This window comes from Geotrypetes seraphini, chromosome 5 (genome assembly GCF_902459505.1).
Source record: "Geotrypetes seraphini chromosome 5, aGeoSer1.1, whole genome shotgun sequence".
Lineage (NCBI taxonomy): Eukaryota > Metazoa > Chordata > Amphibia > Gymnophiona > Dermophiidae > Geotrypetes > Geotrypetes seraphini.
Window position 1 is genome coordinate 46,035,095 of NC_047088.1, and position 16,897 is coordinate 46,051,991.

The following is a 16,897-nucleotide window of genomic DNA, read 5'->3' on the forward strand; positions in this document are numbered from 1 at the left end:
GCATGCTCTGCAGTTCCGCTGTAGTGCACGCCATGGCAGTTGGGAGGAATGATGCCGCACATGGGGGGGAGGAAAGAGGAAAAATTGGGGTGGAGAGGAAGGGAGAGATGATTGTTGTACATGAAAAAAAAAAATAAGACATCCCCGAAAGTAAGCTCTAGTGTGTTTTTTTGGACCCAAAATTAATATAAGACACTGCCTTATTTTAGGGGAAACTTCTCTTCCCACCCCACCCCTTCCTTCTTACTCCAATTCTGGTACGAGGACAGAGCTGAGAGAATTACCAGATCCATTTTCTCAAGCCACATTGCTGTTGAATAAATCTTGTTAGTTCAGAATTAAAATATGGACAATTGTTAATCCAAACATTCACACATATAGAATCAAAATAATTTACACACTATAAAATTTTCAAAAACTCCATGTTAAAATGCCTAGCAATTAGTATAATATGAAGTGATGTGGAGGGGCATTTTCAATATGACGTCCAAATTCAATTTGGGGGAAAATGTCCAAATATCCAGTAGAGAAAATGACCATTTTCAAACCAGAAAAATGTCTTATCTTTTTTTTTCATTTCAAAAATGGCCATTTATTAGATGTGTTTGTCCTCAGTGCATCTATCTTTTTTTTTTTTCTTTCAAAAATGGTTCAGAGTTCAAATGAAAAACGCACAAAAAACAACCATTGGGACGTAGGAGGGGCCAGCATTCTAAGCCGATTGGCTTCACAGACATCCCAGCAGAACAGTGGGGCACCATAGGGGACATTGTAGTGAATTTCACATAAAAGGTCCCAGGCACATATTTCACCATAATCCCCTTATAGTGAGCCCTCCAAAACTCACCCAAAACCTACTGTATTCAACTATATATCACTCCAAAAGCCTCTATGCCTGCAGGTGTTACCTATATGTTGATACAATAGATTTTAGGTAGTTTTTGGAGGGCTCGCACTTTCCAACACAATTGTACTAGTTAGAGTAGGATATAGGCCTGGGTCCCCTTCTCTGCAGTCCACTGCACCAGTCACTAGGCTACTCCAGAGACCTGCTTGCTGGTCTAACAGGACTGGCCATAACATTTGAAGCTGTCATACAGGCTGTTATGTGCTGTTTCTTCAACATCTTTTGGGTGGGAGGGGATCACTGACCATTGGGGGAGTAAGGGATAGCCATGCTTTCATGCCTCCAGGGGTCATCTAGTCATTTTGGCCACCTTTTTGGCATTTATTCATTATCGAAACAGGTCTAGCCTCAAACATGCAAGTTTTGCCCTGGACGTTTTCTGCAATGTTCCATTAGACATTTTGATAGTGTAGACGTCCTGGCAGCCAAGACGTCTAAGTAGACAATTTTCAACAAAAAATTATATTTGGACATCCAGCAGTTTGCCATTCGAAAAAGGCCCTTTTGTACCTCCACGTTTGGACGTTCAGCTGGAGACTTCCTAGCCCCACCCAGAACACGGCCCAACATACCCCCTTGAAATTTAGCTACACTGCAGACAAACAGCATAGAAAACTGTCTAAAAATGTGTTTGGATAATGACAATTTGGACAAATACCCGAATTCTATAAATGGCGCTGTTGTTGGAGGCCACGTACCACTGATCACATCAATAATGTAATGGTGGTTTATAGACTCATGGCTTTATGAAAGGTGTCAGGTCAAAAGTGCGCCGGGACAAAGGCGCGCGCAGACAATTGAGCACAGCGCGGAGGTGTGCACCGCAGAAAATTACTGTTTTTAGGGCTCCAACGGGGGGAACCCCCCCACTTTACTTAATAGAGATCGCGCTGCGTTATGGGGGATTTGGGGGGTTGTAACCCCCCACATTTTACTGAAAACTTCACTTTTTTCCTGTTTTTAGGGAAAAAGTTAAGTTTACAGTAAAATGTGGAGGGTCACAACACCAGCGCGATCTCTATTAAGTAAACTGGGGGGGCTCCCCAACAAAACCCCTGTTGGAGCCCCTAAAAACTGTAATTTTTTTCGGCGCGCGCCTCCATCTTGCGCTCAGTTGTCGGCACGTGCCTTTGTCTTTCGCGGGGTTGTCTATGAACCTTTATGAAATGTAGGTGCCAGAAATTTAGGCCAAGGCTCAATAGGCCTACATTTCTGGTGCTTACCTTTCACGTGAATCGCAGCTACGGAGACACTTTGATACTTAATGCCACTTCTGGCGTTAGCCCTGCATACAGTGGCCTTAGGCATCATAAAGCGCCTCCATAGCCACCATGCAGGTGCCTATTTTTAGGTGCTAGTAGGCATCTACATTTAAAAAAAAAAAGCCTTTATTTTGTTTTCCACTTAAGTTAGGCAATGATAGGGCGCCTGACTTAAAGCACCATGTATAGAACATGGGCCAAAATGTCCAAATGCCATTTTTTGAACATTTTGCTCTTTTGGGTAAGAGATTTTTCTGGGTTCTTTTTCCCTTTTAAGACTTCATATTATATTAATTGCTGTTTCAATATGGCCAGTGGTATAATAACATCTTGAGAATGATGAATCAAGGTAGAATATCTTATTTTTTCATCTCGGGCTCTCCACTTCCAAACCTGACCAAGAATAGGAGATTGGGCATTTTTCTCCCAAAATTAGAACTTTACACAGAGCCAGAAGACGATGTCCTCTTACTCTCACTCCCAATCTCTTCAGAACTCCCTCAGGAAATCTCTCTGAATCTCCTCGTGGACACTCTGACAATTCCTTGGGCTGTACTACCTGGTCACTGGAGAACCCTGGCACATGGTTTGGTCTTAAGTACTTTCGCTCTTCATAGGTTCTTAATTAGGAGAAGCACAAAACCAATAGAACGTGAAAAGCCTCCTTTACCTATTTGTTTAACACTGTTATGCTGTTGACCTATTCTGTGGCATTGTTTAAAGATACCACTTGCCTTTAGCTGAATGTATGATATAGTACAAGGGAAGTATTTTTTCTAGTTGGCACTCTCCACTGTGAATAGCCATGGGAGGAGCTGATGAGGTCACTGAGGTAGTAAGTTGGGAGTGGCGTTGAAGGGAATCTTGGCTTTGCTTTCCATCTGCTGTAAGAGAGGATAGGGCTGCTGAGCTGGTGATGTTCTGGCTGATGAACAAGGCTTTGGACCAGAGGAAAAGTAAGAGTGTTTTTGCCTCTTCTTTCCCTCTCCCAAAGAGTCAAGGAGTTAGGAAAGCTTATAGCCATGTAGGATCACATGGGGTTGGGGGGGAGGGAGAAGACGACACACAACCTAGGGAGATCTGTTGTCAGTTCATAGCCAATGCTGGAGTTAGCCTGAGGGAGAGGACATGTAGGCTATAAATGGACAGCTGGAAGATTATGACCAGTGGTGAAGAGAGAATTCCCAGCAAGTGTTGTCGTTTACCTGAGGAATACTGACTTTAATCAAGAAGAGAGTATGTTTGAGAAATAACCAGAATGGAGTCCTCCTGGGTCAGGGAACCCATCCAAGAGGACAGAAAAAGTAGTGCTTGGAATATTTTAAAATAAGGTGACTTTAAAAATGCCCTGCTATGAAAGTTGCCACTCCATCAGAGTTAGAAGCAATGCAAATTCAGGAATTGCTATAGAAAGCTGTCAATTACACAGCGACATAGTAGATGATGGCCGACAACGACCAGTCTGCCCAACAAGATAAACTCAGAGCATACGGTATGATGTGATACTACATATGCATATCTGATACTGCCCCTCCCCAAGAGAAAGGCCAATCAGGACTCTTAGACTCTGGGAATGGAGCTTCAGAGTGGGTGGGAGTGGGGGACAAAGGGCAGGTGAAGTTATTATAGAGAGGAACATTTTCTTTTACACAGCAACAGAGAAGCTGATTTGATATGATAGCATAGTCCAATAGATGCTGATTCCAAGCAAGCTGAAATCCCAAAAAAGAACAGAAAACAGTACCCGGACAACCCCCACCTTCAAAATATTCTTAGCCAGCTTTTTTTGGGGAGAAGAGGAGAAGTTGCAACTTTTCTTTCCTATAAGTCCATGGTAAACAAAATTAGGGCCAAAATAACCCTCCCTCCTCTTTTATAAAAATGTAGTATGTTATTTAGCGCCAGCCGTGGTGGTAACAACTCTTGATGCTCATAGGAATTCCTAGGAGTGTCAGAGCTGTTACCGCTGCTGTTGGCGCTAAAAACCACGCTACGGTTTTGTTGGAAAAAAAAAAGGGGGGGGGAGTTAAATGAGCTATAAGAGCTGCATAAGCTAGCCTTGTTTTGCATTAGAGAAAGAGAAGAATTATTTTGTGAGACAATCAATTTATAGTTTTAGTACAAATATTAGTAAAAATATATTGCTGTTGTAATACAGCATCAGTGCATTTGCCTGTATAGTACATGCTTAAGAAACTGTTAAGATGGTGTTTTGCAAGATTTGATGGCACAAAAGTACAAAATCTTGGGTAGTTCCACCCCACAAAAGTGAATTAGATAGGCTCATCCATGGTCATGCACGTCTTTTGTGAAAGTTGTTCAAGAGATGGAAGGTCCTTCTCAAAAATGGATTCTTCCTTTTAGCCTAAGGCCTTATCTTATAGCTTCTGAGGTCCAGTAGACTAAAAATATTCCTCAAAAAGAAGCCAATTCATCAGAGTTTGAATGTCACTTTGGAAGTCATTTAACGTAAACAAATGTTCAACAGTAGCAGTCTATCAGCTGGAAGGGGAAAATAACCCCTTTAGTTGTACTAATTTTCAGACGATGAAGTGTATGGACTCTCCATCAAAACTAAAGAACATGTTTCTTCCTTGACTGGTTTGCTGCAAACACTGGCTTCACTATATTCTGTCCACTGTTGGGCAAAAAGAGAAATTTTTAAATCAGTTTCTATTTTTGTAAAATATATTTTCTAAACGAATATGTCAAAAAAAATATAACACAAGAAAATGCAAAGAAAGTTAATTTGATTTAGAATTCAAGTTATGAATCTTCTTCAAATTCTGTACTCGTACGAAAAGGAAGGCAAAAGTGAGACACAGTAAAGAAGGGTGTGTTAAGAATGAGGAAGAAAGGGAGTACAGTAGCTTAATAGCTCAGAGATGGTAATGGAGGAAATCATAGGCAGTGTATGAGTTGGAAATTTGGGGAGATTATTCTCCTGGAACACTGGTTGTTCCAATTATGACTGCTCTAAAATACCAATGAAGCATCATGAGCAATTTCAAAACACATGAGCCAGTCTTCCATCTTGTGATGCCTGAGATGAGCATAATAGGCCCCTACTCTTCTGGTATTTTAGACAGAGCATTCAGAATACTTTCAGCTAAGGATGTGGTGGTGGTGGTGAGTTAGGGGAAGCCTTTCCTTGATACAGTTAAGTAGGGAGTAAAGTAGATGAAGGGTATCAGGAACTGAAGTTGTTAAAGAGTTACTCACATCCAAAGCCTCTTAGAGTAGCAGCACTCTTCCAGTGCTCTTGGTAGCCTTCATCTCCTTGAGAAAGATACTGACCGAAGTGCACAACAACATACTCAGTTCTTGTGGTACAGGGCCTTGGGTGGGGCTGGAGCAACAGATCTAGGAACTGCCTCAGATATCCTCTGGCAAACCTCTGCTACATTCAGAACAAGGAAGGCTTGTGCCAGCACCGACCAAGGCAGGGCAAGCAGGCTTCTGTTGCTGACGCTGTTTCCTCTAAGCTAAGTGGGAGTCCTCCAACTGCATTGCTGCTGCCAGTAGAGGGTGTTGCTTTAATATTGTGTTTTCCATTGCTAGAGACAGACAGGATCCCTAGAGTCCTGCATAGGCCACTATTGCAAATGTGAAAGTGAAACAGCAATGCCCACTGGCAGGACTGTAGTGGAGGACTTCCGCTTAGCTTACAAGGACCTATGATTGCTGGTCTCCATGCACAGACCAAACCTGGTGCCAGTGCCCAGCAAGCAGCACAGTGCTCACCCAGTGCCAGTTGCCATACACCTCACTCCCAAAGTTAGCATAATCCTCAAAGAGTGCCAGCCAGTCTCTCTTTGGATTTCATCTGGTGCTGATCAACCTTTCGCACAAATAGCACAGGATTTGCCTGGTGCTAGTATCCACTTCCCTTTTCCTTGGCAGTGTAGTCTTCACCCTATGTCACTATCCATATGGCTTGGCTCTTCCAATTGGAGCTGTCTCTAGCTTGTGCTGGTTCCCCATCTACCATACAAGCACTAAGATCCTTCCTCCCCCATTGAGCAGCTGTCATTCTGGGTGCTGATGTGGCACTGATCTCTCAGTCCCACTGCAAATGGAAGAGAGGAGTCATAAGAGAAGTGGCCTAATGGTTAGTGCAGTGGGCTGCTGAGGATCAGGGAAGGGAATGGGGACTTGTATACCACCTTTTTGCGGCTTTGGCATTTCAAAGCTGACATTCAAAGCGGTGGGTACTGGAGGATTAAGTGACTTGCCCAGGGTCACAAGGAGCAGTACTGGGATTTGATCTCACAACCAGTGAGCCACACCTTCCACCTCAGGGGAACTGGGATGGATTTCCACTGCTGCTCTTTGCGATTATGGGCAAGTCACCTAACCCTGCATTGCTAGAGGAACAAAATAATTACCTGTATATAATATGTAAATTGCTTTGGTTGTAACCACAAAAAGGCAGTATATCCAAAAACCCAATCCCCTTCCCCCCTTGTCTGTTAAAAAAATGATGAAAGTTCAGCATATGCTGCTGACTCATCCTTGCTAATGTGCAGGATAAGCTCTGCTGCCTATATTACCATTTCTTGCTCTATGGGCTGCCAGTGCCCTGCATCTTCCTCTTGATGACTCTGCTGAAATCATTATTGCGGTCAGCTGGAGCTTCTGCTTTCCTTCTTTTAAAAATGTATATTCCGCTTACACTTAAGCAGCTCCCATACACATTGAAATAACAATTTTGGAGAAGCTTAGTAGCTTACCTTCCAAAGCCTCTTATGCAACACCCAAGCAGGATGAGTAGGAGAGGTGAGGGAGGAGGTGAAGACAGAGAAAGTGAATGGGGGGGGAAGGGCAGTTAACAGCTTAGACCAGTAGATGATATGTGCGAAAGAGTAATTGATGGAAATGGTGGGGAATATATAACAATATTCCCTATATTCCACTACTAGCAACTTATGTGTTAAGCAGATAAACAAAGAAGTTAGAAAATCTAGGAAATTTATAAAAACTCATTCCAAATGTAAAATATATCGACACCTTTCTAATCTTCAATCTGGTCTCGGATCACATATTTACAGAAAAGGATAATAGCAAGAGTGAAGGAGGAACAACAGTTTAGAATGACAGTAAGAGGTTAGTTAGGAGTGGAGGAGACCAGCGAACAATAACTTAAGGAGACTTCAGAAGGAAGGGCAAGAATGGGAGGGACAATGAGGGATAGATGGTAAGAATGAATGGCAAACCTGGGAGAGTTAAAGCTTAGACTAATTGAAAGGGAAGAAATAGGAAGTTTAAATCTTAGACTAGGATTATAAAGTACTGAGGGTAAGAAAGAAAAATGGAGGACAGCTAATAAGAGAAAAGTAAGCAGGGAAGAAGAAAATTGAACGGCTAAACTGACCAAGTGTAACATCTAAGCACAAAACAACAAGACATGAGAGACAGAGAGAGTATAACAAACAGCAGAAAACACAATGAAAAGGACAGAGGCTGAACACTATTTTCAGAGGAGCTTTCCCCAGTAACACTGCAGAAAAAGACCAAATTCACTCATCTGATCTCCCTGGTTTCCCACACTAAGGATATGAATACAGTGGAACCTTGGTTTACGAGCATAATTTGTTCCAGAAGCATACTCGTAAACCAAATTACTTGTATATCAAAGTGAGTTTCCCCATAAAAGTAAGGGAAATTCGCTTGATACGTTCCCTCCCATCCCCCCCGAGGCACTGCTCCACCCCCCCGAGAACCGGCATCGCTTCCTCCCCTGCATGAACTGGCACTCCCCCCCCCCGCCCCGCCTGAATAGCATTCAACCTTCCCCCCATCTGGCACCGGCATGCAGCCCACAGGATGTGCCGGTGAAAGAAGTTCCTGCCTCTTGCCTGGGCCTTGAGAATCTCGGAGAGAGCGAGAACCAGAAGGCCTTGAGCATGCGCAGATGCTCAAGGCCCAAGCAAGAGGCAGGAACTTCCTTCACCAGCACGTTCTGTAGGTTGCATGCCGGTGGCAGATGAGAGAAAGAATTAAAACATTTGAAGCAGGAAAGCCACAAATTGGAAAAAGGAAGATAACACAGAGGCTCTGCAAAGTATTTGGGAGTCAGAGTGGAATGTACAGCCTACAAACCTGCCAGACCCCATTTTGCTCCAAATGCATGCCTTTGAACAGCTTTGCAGGGTCAGGGATTGGTGGGAAGAGAAGGACCAGGATCCTAGTGGATGTGAAAAGAAACATCATCAATCAGAAAAAGAGAATAGTCAGTCCATATTTCTCCATGTAATTTAGCACATTTGTATGTTTGTCGCTTTGTTAACGCCAAAAACATATTTGCTCTACCTTTCAGGACATTTAATGAAGGATAATAATAGATTATTTACTTAAGACTGTGCTTTTGTATTCACCAAACATTAACTGAAGATAAAATGAATAGAAATGTTCTCAAGGGGGTACAAAGACGACAATATTCCATGTTCCCACGAGTCAACTGATGTGCTCAAGCATAAACACACACTTTGGCCAGCCTCTGTATGAGAAAGTATGAGCACAGTGCAACAGAGTTAGCATTTTTACCCTTTACCAAATGTAAACATGCTTACTATCCTTTGCTGAGAAAAGGAGAATTCCCAGTGGTAGGGGGAGGTGAGGGAAATGCCCATTTAACCTGTCATTCTTAATGAACTCTTTCACCAGATTTGCAAAGGGATCTAGCTCTCTAACTCAGTGGTTCCCAACTCTGTCCTGGAGGACCACCAGGCCATTCGGGTTTTCAAGCTAGCCCTAATGAATATGCATGAGAGAGATTTGCATATAATGGAAATGAAAGGCATGCAAATCCGCTCCATGCATATTCATTAGGGCTAGCCCGAAAACCCGACTGGCCTGGTGGTCCTCCAGGACAGGGTTGGGAACCACTGCTCTAATTAATCCCTTCTTAGCTTCTCATTTCTAGATAATTCCAGGGGAGGTTAGGTTAGATCAGTGGTCTCAAATACGCGGCCCGGGGGCCACATGCGGCCCGCCAGGTACTATTTTGAGGCCCTCAGTATGTCTACCATAATCACAAAAGTAAAATAAAACAGTTTCTTGATCATATGTCTCTTTAGCTATAAATGACAATATTATTATTAAGACTTAGCCAAAAGGAAAGATTTATAAACTAGAAAGAGTTTTACCTCATGCAAAATTGTCAATTCTTTAATAAGACATTAGCTATTTTTTCAGAGGCCCTCCAAGTCCCTACAAATCCAAAATGTGGCCCTGCAAAGGGTTTGAGTTTGAGACCACTGGGTTAGATGAAGAAAGTCAGCCAGGTAGCACCAGTTGTCAGCGTTAACCAGTTAATTCATTTGAGCAAGCACAGGCACAGAAATGACTGTTTTAGACAGGGGTCTCTCCAAAGTCCCCCCTCGAGGGCCGAATCCAGTCAGGCTTTCGGGATTTCCCCAATGAATATGCATTGAAAGCAGTACATGCACACAGATCTCATGCATATTCATTGGGGAAATCCTGAAAACCTGACTGGATTCGGCCCTCGAGGAGGGACTTTGGAGACCCCTGGTTTTAGGGGTTGTGTTGGATTCAGGCTTCAGGGATCGATGGCATCAATCTGCCTACACTGGCGCTGGAGATATATCCTAGTCTCTCCCCAAAGCCTGCCGTTGGGAGGGGGGGTTTGGAACCCTCCATTATAGAGAAAACTTAACTTTTTCCAGATTTTTTAGGAAAAAGTTAAGTTGCACCCTCCCAACGGCAGTGCGAACTGTCTGAAGTAAAGTGTGTGTGGGGGGGGGTTCCCCCCACACCCCCTGTCGGAGTTCTTTAAAAGTCACTTTTAAGGCGGCGCGCTGGTGTCTTGCGCCGAATTGTCGGCGCTGCAATGTCAGCGCGCTGAAGTCTCACCCGCTTTTGTCCCATCACTATAAAAATGGTGATATAACTTCTTAGGAAGTGAAAGTAGGAGTATGCTTGCGTTACCTTTTCAGGAATATGATAAGGATGATTGTAGCTGCTCCTACAAGGGGAATCATCAGTAAGTAAATCACAGAGCTATCATAATTTCTTCCTCCATCTTCCCCTGGAACAAAACAACATGTACAATGACGTTGAGAAAGAGAGTGGTCTATAAGCAAAAGTGGCTAAAATGAACACCACACTGGCACGACAAGTTTATTTCAGCAATCCGGGTGTTCAATTCATTGACAGAGGGTAAAGGGAAAGAGATTTGGATTTAGCTCATGTCTTTTAACAGTTCAAGGCAAATATATTTAAATACATTTCCAGGTACTTCCTTGCTCCCAGGGGGCTTACAGGCTATAAACTAGAACAAAGAATTAGGCACCCCAGTGTCATGCACTTAGCACCAATGGTATAACGGCATCTTAGCACCATGATTCTTCCCCATCCTCTCCTGCCGTGCACGTGCCTTCCCTTTCCCCATACCTCTAACATTTCCAGCACAAGCAGCAACCCCAAGCTGCTGCTCGCGCCAGCCTCCGATGGCACTTTCTAGGCACAGATACGGGAAGTGATGTCAGAGGAAGAGCCGTCACTGCCGCGAGCAGCAGCTTGGGGGTTGTTGCTTGTGCTGGGAACGTTAAAGAAGTACGGGGGAAAGGGATGAGCACGCAGTGGTGAGGGGGGGGGGGCAGGGAAGGCGTGGGGAGGCAGAGAGGAAGAGGGTGCCAGCGCCCCCCCACCAAGATGGTGCCCGGGACGGACCTCCTCCCCCCTTACTACACCACTGCCAAGATTCCATTATGGTTTATTAATCTTGTTATACCGCTCGTTCATTTTACTGATCAAAGCGGTTTACAGAATATAATAAAAGTAAATAAAACAAATATAAAAAAGAACTCCATTATAGATAGACCTAGCCCAGGGGTGGGCAACTCCGGTCCTCGGGGGCCGGAATCCAGTCAGGTTTTCAGGATTTCCCCAATGAATATGCATGAGATCTATTTGCATGCACTGCTTTCAATGCAAATTCATTGGGGAAATCCTGAAAACCCAACTGGAGTATGGCCCTCGAGGACCGGAGTTGCCCACCCCTGACCTAGCCCATATAAACAGCAAACTTACTAAAGAACATTCAGTCTTAAAAAAACAAAAATCCATTGTTGAACAGAATAAATCTGACCATATAAACACCAGCTATAGCAAAAAGCATTCACTCCCAAATAAAATCATACAAATACCATTGAACTTTAAAATTTCACCGGACTGCTAACTGAAGATCTAGAACAGGGCTGCCCAAATCCAGTCCTCAAGATCTACTGGCAGTCCATGTTTTCAGGATATCCACAATGAATATGCATGAGAGAGAGATTTGCAAACCAAGAAAGCAGTGCAGGCAAATCTCTCATGCATATTCATTGTGGATATCTTGAAAACCTGGTCTGCCAGTAGATCTCGAGGACCGGACTTGGGCAGCCCTGATCTAGAACATTTAGAACAGGGGTGTCCAATGTCGGTCCTCGAGGGCCGCAGTCCAGTTGGATTTTCAGGATTTCCACAATGAATATACATGAGGTCTATTTGCATGTACTGCTTTCATTATATGCTAATAGATCTCATGCATATTCATTGGGGAAATCCTGAAAACCCGACTGGATTGCGGCCCTCGAGGACCGACATTGGACACCCCTGATTTAGAATATGTGAGTAATATCAGATTGATTTAAATCTTGCACGAATGCTTCTTTTTTTTAAAAAACAAACAAACCTGTTTTTAACATCATTTTGAAAAACTTTAAATTTGCCTCTAAACTCAACTCTCGTGGCATATGGTTCCATAAGTTTGGAACTGCAAAGTAGAACGCTTTATTTCGAGTAGACTCCCATCTAGCTCTATAAACAGAGGGTATTACCATTCTATTATCTTGAATAGATCTCAAAGTTCTTAATGGCAAGTAAGGAATCAAATACGAATGTAAATAAGCAGGCTGTAGAGAATAGAAAACTCTATGCGTAAGAAATAGAGCTTTAAATTGGATTCTATAACGAATGGGTAGCCAGTGATATTGTAAATAAAGAGGTGTTACCCTATCAAAATTTTTCTTAAAGCCTAGAACTTTGATTGCAGTATTCTGTAAGGTTGGCATTGGGGCACCTAATGTTAGGTGCCAACAGTTACATTAAAAAAGATATAAAAGAAAAAGTTCAAAGAGAAATCAAAATGATAAAGGAAACAGAACTCCTCTCATATGAAATAAGGCTCTTCAAAAAATACAAAGACTAGGGGACACTCAATGACACCCTCCCCCCTTGTGGGGAGTGTGTGGTGCAATGGTTAGAGCTACAGCCTCAGCATCCTAGGGTTGCGGGTTCAAATCCCACACTGCTCCTTGTCATCCTGGGCAAGTCATTTAATCCCCCAGTGCCCCAGGTACATTAGATAGAGTGTGAGCCCTCTTAAGTACCTAGAATTGTAGGATATGCAGAATATAAATAAAAATACTCTTAAAACAAATAGGAGGAAATATTTTTTCACTCAATGAATAGTTAAGCTCTGGTATTTGTTACAGAAGGATGTGGCAACAGCGGTTAGCTTAGCCAAGTTTAAAAAAAGGTTTGGACAAGTTTGCGAAGTTCACCACAGTGCCCCCGATGGTGCCCCATTGCGCTGCTAGGATATCTGTGGCTAGTCTACTAAACATTCTAGCCCTTCCTACATCTTGTTTTGTGCGTTTTTCTTTTGGACGTGTTATTTTCAAAATAGTTCCAAAAGATAGGAATGGCCATTTTTGAAGCAATTTAAAAAAAAAAAAAGAGAGACTTTTTCTATTTTGGAAAACGGTCATATTTGCTACTGGAATTTTGTGTGTTCTGCAAAACATCCAAATTTGGATTTGGACATGATATCGAAAATGCCCCTCCATATATGTCCTAGATCAGGGGTCTCTCAAAGTCCCTCCCTGAGGGCCGCAATCCAGTCGGGTTTTAAGGATTTCCCCAATGAATATGCATGAGATCTATGTACATACACTGCTTTCAATGCATATTCATTGGGGAAATCCTGAAAACCCGACTGGATTGCGGCCCTCAAGGAGGGACTTTGAGATCCCTGTCCTAGATGAACATTTGCTAATATGCTGTGAGTGCCATGATTAAACTTTTTTTTTTCAGGTGTCCTGCGATTGCTTTGTCTAATTTTCAGTGTGTTCCAAAACAGGACTTGTCTTTACTATCGTGTTCAACAAATGTAAACAAGGTACTATTTATGACTAGGAAACTACTTATTGCGCTAGTGAACTAGTGCCTTAGATGGAATTTTTCTAACCTGGAAGGTTCCTCTTGACTATCTTATTCCTGGAAACAGTAAGTTATTTCAGTATTTCCTCTTGCTCTGATTTTCTGTGCATTATTAATAATGTTCTTTCATCAGTTTCTCTTTTGCTTTATTGGCTCATGAAGCGGTCTTATTCAATGTGCAGTCCTGTGAACACTGATAGAACAGTCTGGAAAAATAGGAGATGGTACATTGAGTAACAGAAGTTGGGGGAAAAGCAAAGCGGACACGCTTAATGATCTTTGGGAAAAGCTGGAGATCAAGTAGACTTGCAGGAGGAAAAGAAGCTAGGCAGACTAGTTAGGATATGTTTTAAAATTGACCCTACTTTTGACCCTTCTATTCTTGCTATGCACACTGACTGGTGCACGTAGCTACAATTTCTCAACTTCCTACAATAACAGTTCACTCAGCCAAGGCCAGGAACAACTGTTCTCAGCATTAAAAGAAGCAGCTCTGTATGGAGAAATACGGAAGTTAATACCTTGAAGTTAGACAATGCATTTAACCCTAACAAGGTCTAAATGAAAACTCAAGAATAAGAACGTAAGAAAAGCCTTACTGGATCAGACCAATGGTCCATCAAGCCCAGTAGCTCGTTTTCACGGCAGCCAATCCAGGTTACTAGTACCTGTCCAAAACCCAAAGAGTAGTAACATTCCATAGAGAATCCCAAAGAATTGCAAGATTCCAGAATCCCAAAGAGCAACAAGATTCTAGAACTCCAAATAGTAGCAACATTCCATGCTACTGATCCAGGGCAAGCAGTGGCTTCCCGCATGTCTTTCTCAAAAACAGACTATGGACTTTTCCTCCAGGAATTTGTCCAAACCTTTCTTAAAACTAGCTACCACTATCCACTCTGTATAACATGGTATTTCAGCCACCACTTAGTAATCGTTTTCGAGAAGTCTGATCAGTGCAGACATCACTGCAGTGATTACCCTATCAGAGTTTGAGTAAACTAAGACACGAGAGTCTCTTTGAGCAATGAACAGTCAATGGCTGGGGGGGGGGGGGGAGCTCATGGAGAGCAGGAAAGGATGTTTGAGAAGACCCAAATATATTTGTGGCTATGACTCACTCTTAGGTTGGCAGCAGGATTTATGGGTTCCCCCCCCCATGTCTTCCTTGTCATGAATTTTAGGGCAGAGCTGTGCCATTTTCACTTGCTGCCTCAGTGTCATCTAATTTCCTTTCTTTGTTTAAAATTCCTGTTCCACTCTGCTGCGTCAAGCTGTGGCTACAAATGGGGAGCAGAAGTCACAGACACCTGTAGTTATATTTCCTGCACATCTACCCAAATTATTTTCATATCTCATGGGGCAGAGAAGCACTGTACCAGCCTCAACAGGAGCCGTTTAGGAGAACTAACCCTTCCTCATTTCAAGGCCAAAATTCTAGCGTTCAAGTTCCTTGTCCTGGCTTCTCCTACACTAAGGTTTTAATCATCCAGGGTGTGGGGCTGTACTGAACACCCTGTCACCATTTACAGGCTGAAGCAGACATGAGTGCTTTAAGGTTGTTCAGCTGTTGACTCTCATTTCAAGGAAGTCATTTGGGTAAATGAAGTGATACACAAGTAAAAAAATTAGAAAAATTTAAAAGCAATCTAAAAAGCTATTTTTATAAAGATGCTTATGAATCTTAGATCGGACAATCCTTTTGACTCTCCTATTTACTTTTAGATCAGATCTTACCTAAACAATTACTCTTAGACTGTCTTCATTAAAAAAAAAAAATTTCTTTAATACCTCTCCTAAAGTTGTTCTTCCCTAACTGTTATTTTATTTTTAATTGTTTATTTTAAATCAAATGTAATTTAACCTTTCATTCCTTATGTATCTTTAAAGTAACTATGGATAAAACTATATGTTTATGGTTTTAAACTGTTTTATTTGTCCCCCCAAATTATTATTGTTATACGCATTGAAAATACTTGATATTGCGTTAAAATCAAAATCTCAATAAACTTGAAACTATAAAGTCTTGATTTTATGCAAGCAAGGCTTCTTTGAAAATATATAACCAGCCCAGAGATCTGTACAGACAGACTTCAAGACTGCACAACTCTGTTCTAAAGCTTCTATTTATACATCTGTGAGCATTTTTTTAAAAAATTTTATTTCTGTGAACGGATAGTTTTCAATCTGGGAGAAGAGGTTACCTAATATTAACCTAAAATTAAAATTTGAACCAGTTGTAAGCAGATAGTGTACTAGGATCCCTTCCTCAACTCTAAAAAACTCGGTCTCGGAGATGGAAGGCTTTTGCCTTAATCTATTAAAGCCACAGTCCTTCTAGCACACAACCCTAGACTGGACTACTCCCAGCCCTGGCAGAAAAGGTGGGAGTTAGCATGGCACAGACCAGCCTGTCCACCCAGCATTAGCCTGTGCCAGTCTATTTTTGCAAATGAAACAGGGAGAAAATGTGTTCCTTTAGCCTCCTGGCTCCTGGATCTTCGAATTTTGCAGTGAGTCAGAAGTCCTACAGGGGGCCATCGAGGTTCAGTATAACTTTGGCTTTTCTGTCAACTGAGAAATCTTAGAAGGCAGAGATAATAAACAATCAATGAACAGATGTGTTTATTCTCAAACATTATTGCGCCCCAGTAAACAGAATTCTGCTGATGCAACAGACAGCACTCTATTTCCATAAAGGAGGCCTGCAACCCAAAGTCTCTTACTACGGTACTTGGGACCAGCCTAGTCTGGAAGTATTGCAGAAAAGGTACTCACAAACGCCATATATTCATTATAGCAGCATGTTGTACTTGAAATGCACAAAGAAAACCCAACACGTGCACTATCAGATGTTGTGGATTTTGTCCTTAAGCTACGCACAAACACCATATACTCATTATAGCAGCGTGTTGCACTTGAAATGCACAAAACCCCCCAACAAAAACCCAAAACGTATACTACCAGATGCTGTGGATTTTGTCCTTAAGCTATGCACAAACACCATATACTCATTATAGCAGCGTGTTGCACTTGAAATGCACAAAAAAATCCAACAAAAACCCAAAACGTATACTACCAAATGCCGTGGATTTTGTCCTTAAGCTATGCACAAACACCATATAATCATTATAGCAGCATGTTGCTACTACTATTTATTATTTCTGTAGCACTGAAAGTGTACACAGCACTGTACATTTTAACATACAATAGACAGTCCCTGCTCAGAAGAGCTTACATTCTAATTTGCACTTGAAATGCACAAAAATAAAAAAAACCAAACAAACCGTGTACTACCAGACACTGTGGATTTTGTCCTTAGGCTCCATAAGATTCCCTCCTCGCCAGATTTTCAGCTCGCCTGTTTATGAGCAGGAACAAAGCAGCTCAGGGGATATGTGCTAACAGCAAGTGAGTAAATCTGATGTAACAGAAGTCTGGGGCTAGATCATAGCAGGTTACGTGCATCAAACAATTTAATTTTATTAAAAAAATGTTTTAA

The 16,897-nt window shown here is 42.2% G+C and overlaps 1 protein-coding gene across 2 annotated transcripts in view; it reads right to left on the reverse strand.

Annotated features, from left to right (window-relative positions):
* Positions 1-4,180: 4,180 nt before the first annotated feature.
* Positions 4,181-16,897, reverse strand: part of IL13RA1 (interleukin 13 receptor subunit alpha 1) — an 87,399-nt gene continuing 74,682 nt past the window's right edge. The window contains exons 8-10 of one of the 2 annotated variants that reach the window (XM_033945372.1): positions 10,120-10,219; positions 8,272-8,356; positions 4,181-4,807 (exon numbers count right to left, since the gene is read on the reverse strand). In XM_033945372.1, the coding sequence (XP_033801263.1) occupies positions 4,703-4,807; positions 8,272-8,356; positions 10,120-10,219 (290 nt within the window). In that variant the 3' untranslated portion in view covers positions 4,181-4,702. Of the gene's footprint in view, positions 4,808-8,271; positions 8,357-10,119; positions 10,220-13,423; positions 13,602-16,897 lie in introns of those variants that run through there. The other variant, XR_004539535.1, reaches the window with a different exon arrangement.